The 16,467-nt window shown below is 34.2% G+C and overlaps 1 protein-coding gene across 4 annotated transcripts in view; it reads right to left on the bottom strand.

The window, feature by feature from the left end:
- The window catches only part of SLC49A4 (solute carrier family 49 member 4), a 114,555-nt gene that overhangs the window by 59,956 nt on the left and 38,132 nt on the right, over positions 1–16,467 (bottom strand). For all 4 annotated transcript variants that reach the window (XM_036851169.1, XM_036851170.1, XM_036851167.1 and 1 more), the window contains exon 5: positions 9,947–10,055. In XM_036851169.1, coding sequence (XP_036707064.1) covers positions 9,947–10,055 — 109 coding nt within the window. The remainder of the gene's footprint in view (positions 1–9,946; positions 10,056–16,467) is intronic.

Raw genomic sequence — 16,467 nt, forward strand, 5'->3', positions numbered from 1 at the left:
TCTCCATCATCTAATGTCTTGTCTCTTTCCTACCTTCATGGACAAACTTATTCAGAGCAATCTACAAATGCTGCCTGTATTTCCTAATCACTCATGTATCTTTAACTTTTTTTTTTTTTATTCAAACAGAAAGTCACAAAAATTATAATCATCCTCATCAGTTCACTCAGTCCCATGTAATTCATTTTTTTTTCATCTTGATCTTTTGTTAGCACTTTTATGAATTCATCAGTTTTCCATTAGAGTTCTGAAAATGCTTATTCATTCAGTTCAGCAGTACAGTCAGTTACCAGAAACCTGTACTTGTCAGAGTCTTTTTCTTTAACTCTTACTATGACTTGGCTTCTATCTCAACTACACCCCAAGTCTCAGTTTCCTCATTAGTAGAACGGGGATAGTAAGGATTTTTCTGAGAATTAAATAAGTTAATAAATGCAAAGTGCTCAAGACCTGTTAGCTGTCAATACCTGACATTCCGTGTGTCCCTAACAATATCGGGAGATTCTGTCTCCTCTTTCCCCTTCCCCCGGCCATCACACTTGCTTATTATCTAATTTCTTACTTCTGAACTCCTGTAATAGCAATATTTTTGCCCACTATTGCCAGAATAATTATTCCAATCATTCCACTTCCCTGCTCAGAAACAGTTACTGGCTTTCCTTGTAGTTATAGGGCAAAGTCCAAACTTGACCTGGCACTTGAGAGCTGCCCAAACTAAATTCTACCTTTTATTATTTTTCTACTCACATTTTTCATTACAGCTGTGATAGAGCTTGTCAGCTGTCCACCAAGATATGTTATATCTTGTTCTACCAGGGCACTTAGCTAGATTACATGTCCTAGCCCCTATTCAGCTACATGTGACCACATAACTAAGTTCTCATTAATGGAAGGGGAAAAAGTGAGGTGTGCTACCTCTAGGCTAGAACCTGGAAGACAGCTCTATACCCCCTCCATGCTTTCTTTCCCTTTCTGCCAGCTGGAATCTGTATGGTCATCCCGCTTCACCCATGCATATAATGACAAGGTCCTAGGAGACAGAAGACCTGCAAAGTGGAAGCAACCTAGGTCTTAAATCAGTGTGAGGAAAAGAGCAGTCCCAACTGTGAACAACTGTCCTAGATTATTATGCAAACTGTCCTAGATTGCTATGTGAATGAGAAACGAATTTCTTCATAAGTCTCAGAATTTTGGGATTCTTAGTCTACTCTATGTAATACAATAACTTTATACAAATCTTCTTGCTCTACCAGTGTCTGGCTGCAGAAGCAAAGATAAATGCTCTCTGGAGAAAGATAACACCAGAAACTTAAATTATCTCTACATTTTTTTCATACTACTGGCATGAAGGGCAAGAGAATTCTCTGTTCTTCAGAATGCCCCTCTCCTTACATTTAGCATCAATTAATACTATGGATTAAGGTCCATTAATACTATGAGGCCCCCACAAACATTCTCATCTATCCCCTAGGTCAGTGGGGTCCTGCATCAGGTGAAGAACCACTGTGTATCTGACTGTACTAGCCCTGGTCCTTTCAGGCCATTTTGTGCTTTTCTCCTTCCCCTGTTCATGACATTTGCTTTAGTTAATAACATTCTACCCAATAATTAATTAAAGTTTTTCTTTGCTTGAATTTAATTAATTAATTGGGGGGGGCAGCACCTTCATTTGTCCACCAACCCAGAAGCTCTGCTTTTAATTTTAAATTCCATTTTATTTAATACCTGGTAGGATTCACGGTCTCTGTATCTCTCAGAGTTTGTACAAAGAGACGTACTTGGAAGGGCTTCTCAGGGTTTATAACATGAATCATAAGATGTGCAAAATCAGCATCATCTAAATGGGTGCTACACTTTCCTTCTTGAAACTGAGCATGCTTGGAATACCTGCTATCCAGAAAAATAGGTTAAGAAACTAAAAGAAGGCTTTCTTCTTATAGTAAAGGTACACTAGATAATTTGGATTAATATTCTGGTTGAAAAAGCAGAAAATCTGGGGTGGAAAATCTATCTGAAGGCGGCAGAGAGCCAAGAAGGTAATCCAGAATTCTGGAACCATGATATAGGCTGAGAAGGAAGCCCAGAGGAGCAAGCCTGATATGTGGGGACACTTTTCCTTAGGGGTATGTCTGCTGATTTCAGAAAAGGTAGCTAAGGGGCTAAAAAGTTACTGACAGCCTCATGGATCTAGGAAGAAAAAAATATGAGTTCGAGGCCTGCTCTAAGGTGGTTGGCCTTGTAGAAAACCCCAGACTTTAGCTGGGAACTCTGAGAGTTACATCTAAGAGCAGTGTAAATTAGAAATGGAACTGTGGAAGGAAGGAAGGGAGGGAGGGAGGGAGGGAGGAGGAAGGGAGGAAGGAAGGAAGGGAGAGAGGAAGGAAGGAAGAAATGGAATTGTATTCTGAGGGACTAAAACCCAGCTTTAAATGATCTCAATTCTTGAAACTAGATTAAGTATCCCTAGACTCCTAAGAAAAAACATAAGTTCTTTCTGGAGGAAAAGAACATCATTTGAAGCTTACGTTATCTCTACAACTTTTAATATACTATGTTGAGCACTCAGTCAAAAATAACTGAACACATAAGGAAATAAGAAAACATGAATGAGTATCACAAATATAAAGAGACACACAGGGATCCAGATAAAGGGGTTAGGAGATACAGACTTTAAATAACTATTTTTAATAGTTCAAAAAAATAAAATACAAGATCAAGCATTTCCACAGAAATTTGGAAACTATGAAAAAGCATCAAATAAAAATTTTATAACTTAAGAATATAATAATTGAAATTAATAACTCATAGATGAGTTTAACAGCATATTAGGTAGAGCTGAAAACTGAAATAGTGAGTTGGAAGAGAGGCTAGGTAAAATATCCAGTTTGAAGTAGAGAAAGGCAGAAGGATAGAAAATTCAGAACAGAGAGTAAGAGACATAGGACAGACAGTGTGAAAGTATAACATATACGGTTAGAGTTACTGAAGGAGACAGAAATAGAGAAAACGGAGCATGAGCTTCGAAGGGATATTGGCTAAGAATTTTCTGAAATGGATGAGAGACATCAAGCCACAGATTCAAGAAGTCCTACAAACCTCAAGCAGAATAAATTTATTTATTTATTTTTTCCATTTTGAATTACTTTTAATTTATTTTTATCTTTCAAACTGAAGTATAGTTGATTTACAGTATTATATGAGTTTCAGGTATACAGCATAGTGATTCAGTATTTTTACAGATTATATTCCACTAAAAGTTATTATAAAATAATGGCTCTAATTCCCTGTGCTTTAAAATATATCCTTGTTGCTTATCTATTTTATACATAGTAGTTTGTATTTCTTAGTTCCATACCCCTAATTTGGCCTCTCTCCACTTCCCTCTTCCTTTTGGTAACCACTAGTTTGTTTTCTATATCTGTGAGTCTGTTTCTGTTTTGTATATACATTCATTTGTATTATTTTTTAGATTCCACATATAAGTGATATCATACAGTATTTGTCTTTGTCTGACTTATTTCACTAAGCATAATATTCTCTAGGTCTATCCATGTTGCTACAAATGGCAAAATTTCATTTTCTTTTATGGCTGAGTAATATCCCATTGTGTGTGTATATATATATATATATATATCACATCTTCTTTATCCATTCAGCATAAAATTTTAAAAACTTGCCACCTAGTTAAGCTGCTGAAACCAAAGACAAAGAGTCAGAGAGAAAATCTTAAATGCAGCAAGCTTTTAAATTTGAGAGCTGACTTCTCGGTTGAAACAATGGAGGCCAGAAGAAGATGGTATTTTCAAATAAACAAAACAAAACAAAAACAAAGGTCAAATGAAGACATTTTCAGACCAAAGTAAAAAAACAAACCCCAAACAAGAGAATTTGTTGTAAGCCGACCTACACAAAACACAGACACACACACACACACACACACACAGACACCACACACACACTGACTCTCTCTCTCTCTCAAGGGTGCTCTTTAGACAGAAGAAAAAGGATCACAGATGGAAGACTGACGATTAAGGAAAGAATGAAGAGCAACAAAATGGAAATATGAGAGTGAATCTAAATGAATATTGACTGTGTAAAATAACAATAAAAATGTGTCTTGGGCAGTTTAAAATATATGACAATAATAGCACAAAGTATGGTAGAGGCTTAAATGGAGTGAAAGGGTTCTAAGGACCTTGGACAGTCCTGGAAGAGGTAGAAGTTCTAATTTATAATAGATGTTAATAAGTGAAGTGTACATTCTGTACTTTCTAGGGTAACCACTAAATAGTAAAAGAGACTATAACTACCAAGTTAATAAAGGGGGAAAAAACAGTAGTAAAAAATCCTTAATCCAGAAGAAGGTAAGAAAGAAGAGAAAAAGGATAGACTGGACTGGAAAAAAATAAAAACCAATAGTAAGGTGGTAGATCTAGACTCAAATTTATCAATAATTACATTAACTGCAAATGGACTAAATACTCCAATTAAAACACAAAGATGATCAGACTGAATTAAAGAAAAAATGATATGCTACTTATAAGAGGTGTACCTAAGGAAAGTCTGAAAGTAAAAAAATGCAAAAAGATATACCATGCCAACACAAATGAAGAGAAAGCTGGTGCAACTAAGGCTTTAAGGCAAAAAAGCATTACCAGAAAAAAAAAATAATACTTCCTACAGATGAAAGGTTCAATTCATTAGTCGATACTACAATTCTAGATTTATGTGCACCTAATTACACAGTCTTAAAATATATAAAGAAAATATTGACAGAAATAAAAGGGAGAAATAGACAAATTTAAAATAATTGTGTAGGATCTTAACACACCTCTCTCAGTAACTGATAGAACAAGCTGACAAAAATGAGTAAGGAATAGAAGATGTGAAACACACAATTAACAGAATTGGTCTAGTAGACATATATAAAACACTACACTCAAGAATTATAGAAAATAGTTCACCAAAAATTGGGTCAACAAATTTGAAAATACTGAAATCATAGTATATCCTTATGACCACATTTATGCAATTTAGTTAGGAATTTAAAAAAAAAGAACTAGAGGATCTTCCACAGTTTGTAGATTCAGAAATGTCTTTCTAAATAACTCTGGAAACTAGAAAATATCTTAAATTCAATAATAATGAAAATCCAGAATGTATGGAATGCAGCTAAATCTGTGTTTAAAAGGACATAAATAGCCTTAAAATGTATGTATTAGGGAAGAAAAGCTAAAAATCAAGGATGTAAGCATTCATATTAAAAAGTTAGAAAAATGAAAGCAAAGTGACTTCACTCAAGAAAACAGAATAGAAAAAAATTAAGATAAAATCAAAAATTGAAGAAATAAAAAATAAGCATTCATTAAAGAGCTACTGCTGAAATTATTCAAGGAAAAAAATGAGAAAGAAGATACAGAAAATCAATATCTGGAATGATACAATGACTTACCTTGGAGACCTAATAAAATTATACAATGAAGAACTTATTACCATAAATTTGAAAACTGAGATGGAATGGACAAATTCTAGAAAGGTATAATTTCTTAAACTGACACAATAATAATTAGAAAATTTGAATAATTTTATAGCTATTAAAGAAATTGAAGTCATATCACAAAGAAAACTAGATGGCTTCATCAGTGAATTCTACCAAATATTTAGTGAAAAACAAAAGCCCCAAACCACTAAACTTACATAAACTCTTCCAATAATAGAAAAAGAGGAAACACTTCAGAAGTTGCTTTCTGAGACTAGCAAAATCTTGACACTAAAATTGAAATGGCAGTAAAGATGCTCAACATCACTAATTATTAGAGAAATGCAAATCAAAACTACAATGAGGTATCACCTCATACCGGTCAGAATGGCCATTATCAAAATATCTAGAAACAATAAATGCTGGAAAGGGTGTGGTGAAAAGGGAAACCTCCTGTACTGTTTGTGGGAACGTAAATTGATACAGCCACTATGGAGAACAGTATGGAGGTTCCTTAAAAAACTAAAAGTAGAACTACCATATGACCCAGCAATCCCACTACTGGGCATATATCCAGAGAAAACCATAATTCAAAAAGAGTCATGTACCACAATGTTCATTGCAGCTCTATTTACAATAGCCAGGACGTGGAAGCAACCTAAGTGTCCATCAACAGACGAATGGATAAAGAAGATGTGGCACATATATACAATGGAAAATTACTCAGCCATAAAAAGAAACAAAATTGAGTTATTTGTAGTGAGGTGGATGGACCTATAGTCTGGCATACAGAGTGAAGTAAGTCAGAAACAGAAAAACAAACACCGTATGCTAACACATATATATGGAGTCTAAAAAAAAAGGTACTGATGAACCTAGTGGCAGGGCAGGAATAAAGATGTAGACATAGAGAATGGACTTGAGGACACGGGGAGGGAGAGGGGGAGGGGGAGGGGGAAGCTGGGGCGAAGTGAGAGTAGCATCGACATATATACACTACCGGATGTAAAATAGATAGCTAGTGGGAAGGAGCAGCATGGCACAGGGAGATCAGCTCGGTGCTTTGCAATGACCTAGAGAGGTGGGATAGGGAGGGTGGGAGGGAGGCTCAAGAGGGAGGGGATATGGGGACATATGTACGTATATGGCTGATTCACTTTGTTGTACAACAGAAACTAACACAGTATTGTGAAGCAATTATACTCCAATAAAGATTAAAAAAAAATTGAAATGGCAGGACAAGATAAAAAAAAATTATAATCTCATTCATGAACCTAACTGCAAAAAATCCTAAACAAAATGTAAGCAAACTGAATTCAGTGATATATAAAAAGTATAATAAATCTCTGACAAAATGCATTTAGTACAGGAATGCAAGGTAGTTTAACATTTTATAATCAACAAATGTAATTCACCAAATTAGCAGTTTAAAAGAGAAAAACATATGATCATCTCAATGTTGAATTTTATTAAATGTATTTTTCTGCATCTATTTGTCATTAGTTACAACCGATGTGAGATGTATGCAGAGAGGCCAAAGTATCTATGGATAAATAAGTAAGTGAGTTTAATAAGGTTGCTGGATATAAGACAGCTGTATTTCAATCACTTTCAAAAACCAAGTATACTTCCTACATGCCAACCAACAGAAAATAAGATTTTTAAAGTTACCAATTACAATAGCTTCAGAAAGCATCAAATACCTGGGAATAAATCTAACAAATAAATAGAGGGTGTTTTTGCAGAAAAGAGATTTAGAGAGACATTAGGACCTAAGTAAATGAAGAGAGATATAATAATAATGATTTGGAAGACTCACTATTACAAAAAAAGTTAATTCTTGAACTGATCTATAGATTCATAAAACTCTAATCAAAATCCCAATAAGGGGAGTATTTATTCTACTAAACACCAAAACTTATTCTAACACTAGAATACTTAAGACAATTTGGTGTTGGCACAGAGATAGACAAATGGACTAGATGAGGAAAATAATTTAGAAACATCCATGCACATAAGGGCACTTCATTATGACAAAGATGACACTAGAGAGCAATGGGGAAAGAACAATCTTTCCAAAAATTCATATTAGGTTAATAGAGAACTATGTGGGAACAAAGAAACTTAACCCCTACCTTATAACAAGCACAAAATTCAATTCTAGGTTTAAATGTGACAGGAATAACAATAAAGTTTCTAGAACAGCACTGTTCAATAGAACTTCCTGTGATGATGGAAATGTTCTATGTCAACACTGTCCGACATGGTACCCATAAGTTGCAAGTGGCTACTGAGCACTTGAACAGTGGCCAATGCCAATGAGGAAGTGACTTTTTAATTTTAATTTCCTTTCAACTAATTTAAACTTCAAATTAAATAGCCACATGTGACTAGTGGCTACTGTACTGGATAACAGAGTTCTGCAAGATAACATAGGGGGATATATTTATGAACTTGGAGCAAGAAAAGATTTCTCTCACTCTCTCTTTTGCATTATATTCTCTGTCTGCTAAATCCAATATCTAGACTATCTCTAAATTGGTTTCTATTGACTACTTTTTTTTGTTTTGTTTTTTTAAAATATGAACCATATTTTCCTGTTTCTTTGTATGTCTAATTTTTAAAAAACTGTATACTTTATGTTGTGGGTGATACAATATCGAGATTCTGGATAATTTTATCTTTCTCTAAAATAGTTCATTTTTGTGTTAGTAGGCCATTCAATTACCTTGAACTTGTGTAAGCTTGATTTTGTGCTTTATTAGGGAAGAATATTAGAAACCAAGTTGTTTCCCAAGCTCCTTTCACCTGGCAGGACTCAATCTCCAAATTATCCCCTCTGCAAATTTTTGTCAGGGCTTGGTTTTAGGCTTTGTTCATGGTGGGTCTAAGTAGAATAGGCCTTACTCTACTTAGGGTATGGTCCTTTTTTTTTGTTTGTTTTTGTTTTTGTTTTTGTTTTTGTAGCAATTTCATGTATCTTTATTTATTTATGGCTGTGTTGGGTCTTTGTTTCTGTGCGAGAGCTTTCTCTAGTTGTGGCAAGCAGGGGCCACTCTTCATCGCGGTGCGCGGGCCTCTCACTATCGCGGCCTCTCTTGTTGCGGAGCACAGGCTCCAGACGCGCAGGCTCAGTAATTGTGGCACACGGGCCCAGCTGCTCCGTGGCATGTGGGATCTTCCCAGACCAGGGCCTGAACCCGTGTCCCCTGCATCGGCAGGCAGACTCTCAACCACTGCGCCACCAGGGAAGCCCTAGGGTATGGTCCTTGATTCTAAAGTTTGTCCTTTCTGGTGTCTCAGCAGAAGCCTAAGACATTAACAAGGTGTTAATGAGGTCATACCACTCTGGCTGGGCCAGAACTCCAAGGGTCCTGCACTGCCTGCCCTCTACTATATTTGTTCTGCTTTCCACCCCACAATAGTCTCTCTAATAAGTCTCTGGTAGCTTTGCCCTTTACATGTGCAGTCCATTCCGCAGCCAGGACTTGCTGGGGAGCCCCCTTTCACACAGTTCTCTTCTTTATAAATCAGTAAGAAAAAGGTAGCCCAGTAGTGGGCAAGAAACTTGAACAGGTGTGTCACAAAAAAGGATGTCACTTAAAAAGATGTCATGGAAGTCACGACAATGGCATACAACTGCACAGTCATCAGCACGTCTAAATTTAAAAAGATTAACATTGCCAAGTGCTGGTAACGATGTGCAACAAGGAGAAATTTCATGTACTGTTGGTAGGACTATAAACTAATACAACTACTCTGGGGAAATTTGGCATCATCTATCAAAGCAGGCATACCCTATAACTAGCAATTCCATTCCTAGATAAATATCCAACAGAAATGTACATAGAGGTGCATCGAGAAACATATATGAGAATATCCATACACCACTGTTTATGACAGCCCAAATGTAGACATTCCAAATGTTCCTCAAAAGCAGATTAGACAAATTTTTGTTTATTCATATGGAATATCACATCAGTGTGCTGGATTTCTTCCATTTGATCTTCCAAATCTCTCTACCCCTTTCTAGCATGCTATTTGGAAGCAAGGAAAAGGAATGGATGTCATAAGCATATAGATGAAATGGTTATTTTAAAGGAAATGAGATACTGAGACTGAAGAGAAAGTGAGGGATTAGATGTAGGAATAGCCATATATTTAATGACGAGATCTTCATCTTTATAAACCATGAATCAAGGATTCTAAGATTTTCATTCTTTATTTTTCTGTTTATTAGCATCAGTAATCATACCCAAATAAATGTGAAATTCATGGTGGTTAACAAAATCCAGGAAGAAAATCAATATTATTTATAACTATTTCATAAGGATCTTCCTTTTGCAGCAGTGACACAGGATAACGTTTTACCTAGGCCTTGAAGCTAAAAGTAAGAACAAGTAGACAATATTTATAATTTTAGTGAACTAAAAATACCTACAAGATATAAAGAAATAAAATGCTTACTTGGCTGACATGCACTGGTGTTAAAATTAAGTCCAGAACTCCAGACCAGCCAGCAAATACGCCAAGTGGTATGGCATATGCTAAAGCAATCATCAAAAATCTCAAATTGCTGTAAAAGAGGAGTAAAAGAAAACATTATTACAAATTCAAAATCTAGAGTTTAAACTCTTACTCACAGAAAAGTAAGTCATTTTGAAATTGGAACACCAGAATCAGAAATAGAAAATATTTGTCAGTTTGTTAATAAATTCCTTAAATTTTTTATATTTATAAGAATAATCTTTTTGTTCATATTGTTTAAAAATTTCAATGTTTATTATGCAGATGAATTACTAACATTATTTCCTAGAATGAGTAGGCAGATTCAGTTTTTTTAAAAAAAGCTCCTATTTGAAAGGATAAATGACTGTTTCTTCTGATGAACGAGGTGGAGGGAAAAAAAGATTAAAGGTGAATGGTTAAACAAACTGTGTACATCCATACCATGGAATACTACTGAGCAGTAAAAAGGAATAACTACCAGTACACAAAACAACCTGGATTACTCTCCAGAGAATTATGGTGGGTGAAAAAAGCTAACTCCAAAATTTTCTTTACTGTATGACGCAATTTATATAACGTTCTTGAGGTGACGTTATAGTAACCGGAAAGAGATTAGTGGTTGCCAGGGGTTAAGGAGTAGAGTGGGAGGGAAGTAGGTGTGGCTATAAAAGGGCAACAGGAGGGAGCCTTGTGATGATGGAAATATTCTATATCTTTACTATATCAATGTCAATTTTCTGGATGTGATATTGCACTGTAGTTTTCTAAGACGGTATCGTTAGAGGAAACTGGGTGAAGGGTCCATGTTATTTCTTCGTATTATTCTTTACAACTGCATGTGAATCTATGATTATCTCAAAATAAAGTTTAATTTAAAAATGTAATAAAAATTAGATACCATTAACAACAATTTTTTAAAAAATTTGAACTATAAAGTATCTAGGCATAAACGAGGAAGACCCAAGACCTCTATGGGTGGGAGGGGGTGAAACACATAAGGGCACAGAAGATGATTTAAATAAATGGAGACAGAGTCTATGCTGTCAATTCACCCCAAATTAATTCACGATTCAACGCAATCACAATTAAAATTCCAGTTGAATTTTTTTAGAAACTTATGAAATTTGCTCCAAAGTTCATATGGGAAAATAAAAGTCCTCAGAAAGCTAACTCATCCTTTAAAAATATGAAAAAGGGAGCCCTTGTCCTGACAGATATTAAGACAAACTGCACATCCAGAGTAATAAAATTAGTATGGTATTGGCTCAAGAACAAAGAGAGCAATGAAGGAAAAAAGGCGGCACTATAAAAATCAAAGGGCTAAGGATTGTTTAGTGAATGGTACTAGTTCACTTTATGGAGGGGAAAAAAGAAAACCCTGTATCATTAGTTAACACCATACACTAAGGTGGATTCTAGGTGGGATGAAAACCTAAATGTGAAAGAAAAAACCAGAAAGTTGATAAATAAGGAATTCATTGACAAAATTAGTAGACAGATAACAGAATGCAAATAGAAATTTGACTTTTTAAAATCAACAGGGAACTTATATCTAGAATATGTAGATCATTAAGGAAAAGAAACTACCATTGAGAAATTGGCAGAAGAGGAATTTACAGTAGATGGAAACCTAAATGGCAAACAACCACATGAGTCTCAAATTTATCAATAACCAGAAAATGCAAATTAAACAAAAGATATATTTCTTTATACCCATTAGACTAGTGAAAATTAGAAAGATGGATAATGCCAAGTTTGGTAAGCATATAGGGAAATGGGCATTGTGGATGGAAGTATAGACAAGTGCAGGCATTTTTTTAGAGCAATTTGGCAATACTTGGCAAATTAAGCTTAAAATAGCTTATGACCCAGCAATCTTGTTGTGGGGTCTGTTTTCCAAAGAATTCTTAGGTCTATGGTGATGTGCAGGATGTCACTGCAGAGTTATTTGTGGTGACAATGAGTTGGAGGCAATCTGAGTACACAATGCAAGTGGGTATACAAAACGCAATGGTTTCATACCATGGAGTACAAAGAACTAGGTGTACACATAGCACAGGGATACATCTTGACAACAGAGCACTAATATCACAAAATGAGAGCTATCCAGATATCATGTGCCTCCTGATGGAAGAAGGTAGCATCACCCATGAAGTAGTCTTGTAAAATCAAAACCAAAACCAAAACCTGAATCAGAACATAGCTCTAGCTAACAATTTATAGGAAATACAAAGGGCAGAGGAACTTGGCAAAGTACTACAAAGAGGCAATCAACAAAATCCAGATCTTGGAGACAAGAGAGCTGGTTCCTCAACAAATAAATTACAAGGGAAAGAGAGAGATGGAAAGGAAACCTACAGATTATAAGGCATTTGAGCCAACTGCAATGCTTGGACCTAATCTAGATTCTGATTCAAACAAATTGTTAAAAAAAAAAACAAAATTTATGACATTTATGAGACAATTGGAAATTGAAACACTGATTTGACAGTAGCAAACTACTGCTAAAACGTTTTTAGTGTGACAATGGTACCATATTTATGTTAAAAAAGAGTTCCTATCTTTTTAACATATACATATTGAAATGTTTATGGGTGAAATGATTTGTCATTTGGGATTTGCTTCATAATACAGGAAGGGGAGAAGTGGGTACATTACAAATGAAACAATATTGGTCATAAATTGTTAATTGTTGATATTGGCTTATGGGGATACAGATGTTATACTATTCTACCTTTGTACTTCCAAAATGAAAAGTAATTAAAAAAACCACATAGTGTTTAGTGAAAAAAAGTCAAACACAATGAGATACATAATTGCCATCATTTAGATAAATTAAACACAGAGAGGCATACAAAACAATACAAATGTCGCAAAGCACAAAGAGATACACATCAAATGCATTTGAGAGGTATCCTAGGTAGGGGGAAGGGAATGGGAGTGAGAAATATAAATAAAAGAATGAATGAATAAATAAATGAATAAACGTGTTCATGTATCCTGAAGTAAGGAACACGTTCAACTCAACTCTCCACTCTTGGAAGTCCAAAAGGCAAAAACAACAACCACCATCATCAAACATTAAACTGATACATAAAGGAAGAAAAATGTTTACATTAGGTTACACAGGTTAAATGCATATTAAGTGATGGGAATCATATGGACAGTAAATAAATAATTGTGGTGGAAACTTTGGAGCATAACCACTGATTTTTTTTTTTCTGCCCAGACAATGGAATTAGAATCAAGAGAAGCAGTTATTCTGATTAATCCAGGAAGTAATGATATCAGGAGTTCTTTGAAGGACCAGGGAAAATTACACAGGTAGGTTAGGGGAATGGAGCGTGGCAGGCCCAAAGAACTCCCCTGGAAAGCCCAAAGTAGAAGCAGACAATCCTGCACAGTAAACGAATGAATATGGGAAGAGACAAAGGAATGTTAGGCATTAGTGTAAAGGGATTTTAATAGAGAAGAAAGATCTTATACTCTATAGTTTGAACAGAGAATAAAGATCTTGACTCTAGGGTAATCCGAAGCAAACACAGGGTATATTGTGGTCAAAGTGATCATTTTAAGTTGTTTTTTCCTTGTCAGAACAATCTTTTACATAACTCCTTACCTTAAAACCCTACAGTTACTCCACATTTCCCACAGAATAGTCCAAAATTATTAGTATGGCATAATCTGACCCTAACCTACTTCTCTAGCCTTACCTATTGCTCTCTAACCTCTAGCTCTGCATGGAGAAAAATTTAGTTAAATAGCATCTTAAAAAAAAAAAAAAGTATCATTTTAACTCTCATCTTACAAATATGTTCTACTGATCACAATTCAATTGAACTAACATTATTTTTTTGCCTATTATGTGGAAGGCAATTTACTAGCTGCTACAGAGATGTGGTTTTCAAAAACTTTTTACTGTACTCCAGAGTAAGAAATATTCTACCTACCAATATTCAGTATATAAATACTGAAACAAAAGTATCACAAAAATATGTATCATTACTATAGGAGATGCAATAATATTTTCTATTCTTTTTTATTCCATTCTACTTTTTTTAAACAAAAAAGGTGGTCAACCCTCTAAATTGGTTGGCTATGAATCAAAGTTTGAAAAACAATGTTACATAGCTATGCTGTCTAACATGGTAGCCACTAGTCAAATGTGGCTATTGAGCACTTGAAATGTGACTAGTGCAAGTAAAGAACTAATTTTTAATTTTACTTCATTTTAATTAATTAAAATCTAATTTAAAAACAGAAACAGTGAAAAGTATTTTTCCATTAAACACAACTTTATTTTTTTGGCAGAAGTACATTTCACTTTAACTGCTGCATTGGGTAAGATATTACTGTAGTGTGCACGTGGTAGCATATGTTGTTTCTAGTATTATAACCCGTCACTGATCTTCTTGGTGTCAATGAACTAACTCAGTTCTAATTATTTTTTACACACTGATATAACATTGTAATTTGCTTATGAATATTCTATGCAGGAAGAAAAATACGAGATGAAGTATGTCGCAAATTTCACAATGAATGGTAGATGCAACTTAATGCAGCAGAGTAAAATTGATGTCTGTTACGGAAAAAAATTTTTAGGATAATTAAGTGGATAATATTAAGGGACATGTTCAACAAATAAACAATAAATTGTATAAGAAGTTTCTTCTTAAAGTCAAAAAAGAATCAAGAAGATTATTTGTCTGAAATCTAAATTAAATGTTCAACAAACATTTTTAAACAATTTTAACAGATCTGAGCTTATACTTTTGGTCAGCTATAAAATGGTTTGGATTCCTGCACAAGAAGAAAAACATTTTTAGATGGAGAGATGGTAAAATAAATTGTTCTTTTAGCTATGGAAGTTTTGTTTAAAATTATGAAGAGAAAAAAATGTATTTTACAGAAGTGAAAGATCTTCAATTAAGGCCCAAACAATTGCCTATAGAATGTAAGACCTTTTAAATAACATCAAAGATGTATTGATTCAAAATTTGAAAAATTGCAGGTAGTTATTTTTAACTTTAGATAAATAGTGCAATATGGGAGACACTGCTCAATGAAAACTGTTTTAATTGTAAATTTAATGAAATCTAAATGCAGACCAAGTATTTCTAATGCAAATTTAGCATCTAAATTGAGATGTACTGTAAATATAAAATACACACTGGATTTCAAAGATTTTCTATGAAGAAAAGAATGTAAACTATCTCATTAATAATTCTGAATACTGATTACATGTTGAAATAATACTTGAGATATATTGAGTTAAATAAAATATGCTATTAAAATTAATTTTACCTGTTTCTTTCTACTTTTTTTAAATAAGGCTACTAGAAGATTTAAAATTACACATGTGGCTCCCATTATAATCCTGTCAGACATTATTAATATATAGGACACAAAGATAGTTCTTGACCACAAGGAACTTACCACCTGGTGAGAGAGGATGACTAGAAAAGAAAGAACTAACTAGGGAGAGTTGTTGATGAATCAATAAAAACTCATCACAACTAACTGGAGAAAAAAATCCAAAACATAAGTTCTAGTGGCCCAATTACAAATCATAATCATCAGAAATGGTCTATATATACAAAGAATCAAATTCAGTACTGGACCTTCAAGTATTTGAAGCCTTCAAGTGTAGAATTTAATCTAATTACCTTTAAGTTGTACCAATAAAATAAAGTAAAATAAGAAATTAAGTTTCTCAAAGTATGATCCCACTGGAGGTTCAAGATGATTTTAGGTGATATGTAAATAAACATTATTTATTTTATTTGCTTTGTATTAAATAGCACTTGTTTATTTTAATGTGTATCAAGAAATACATAATGAATAAAAATAACCTTCATATTAGGAAAAATATAATAAACACATAAAACACATGATTTCACAGATACTATTATGTGATGTTTCCTTATAAAAGAAAATTATTTAAACAAAAGGTTTGATTTTTAAAATATGGGTGGTATATAGAGAAGGCAAAATCTATAAAGGTTTTTGCTTTGGGCAATTTTAATTTTTTTATTTTATTTTTTTTTGTTTCTATTTTATTTTATTTTTTTTAACATCTTTATTGGAGTATAATTGCTTTACAATGCTGTGTCAGTTTCTGCTGTATAACAAAGTGAATCAGCTATACATATACATATATCCCCGTATCTCCTCCTTCTTGCATCTCCCTCCCACCCTCCCTATCCCACCCCTCTAGGGGGACACAAAGCACCGAGCTGATCTCCCTGTGCTATGCGGCTGCTTCCCACTAGCTATCTATTTTACATTTGGTACTGTATATATGTTAGTGCCACTCTTTCACTTCATCCTAGCTTATCCTTCCCCCTCCCCATGTCCTCAAGTCCATTCTCTACAACTGCGTCTTTATTCCTGTCCTGGGCAATTTTTAAAGATAGATTTCTGATAGGAAATCTCTCTAAAATATTTAATCAATATTTTATCAATTATTTACAACCTGA

The sequence above is a fragment of the Balaenoptera musculus genome, chromosome 4, assembly GCF_009873245.2.
Source record: "Balaenoptera musculus isolate JJ_BM4_2016_0621 chromosome 4, mBalMus1.pri.v3, whole genome shotgun sequence".
Classification (NCBI taxonomy): domain Eukaryota; kingdom Metazoa; phylum Chordata; class Mammalia; order Artiodactyla; family Balaenopteridae; genus Balaenoptera; species Balaenoptera musculus.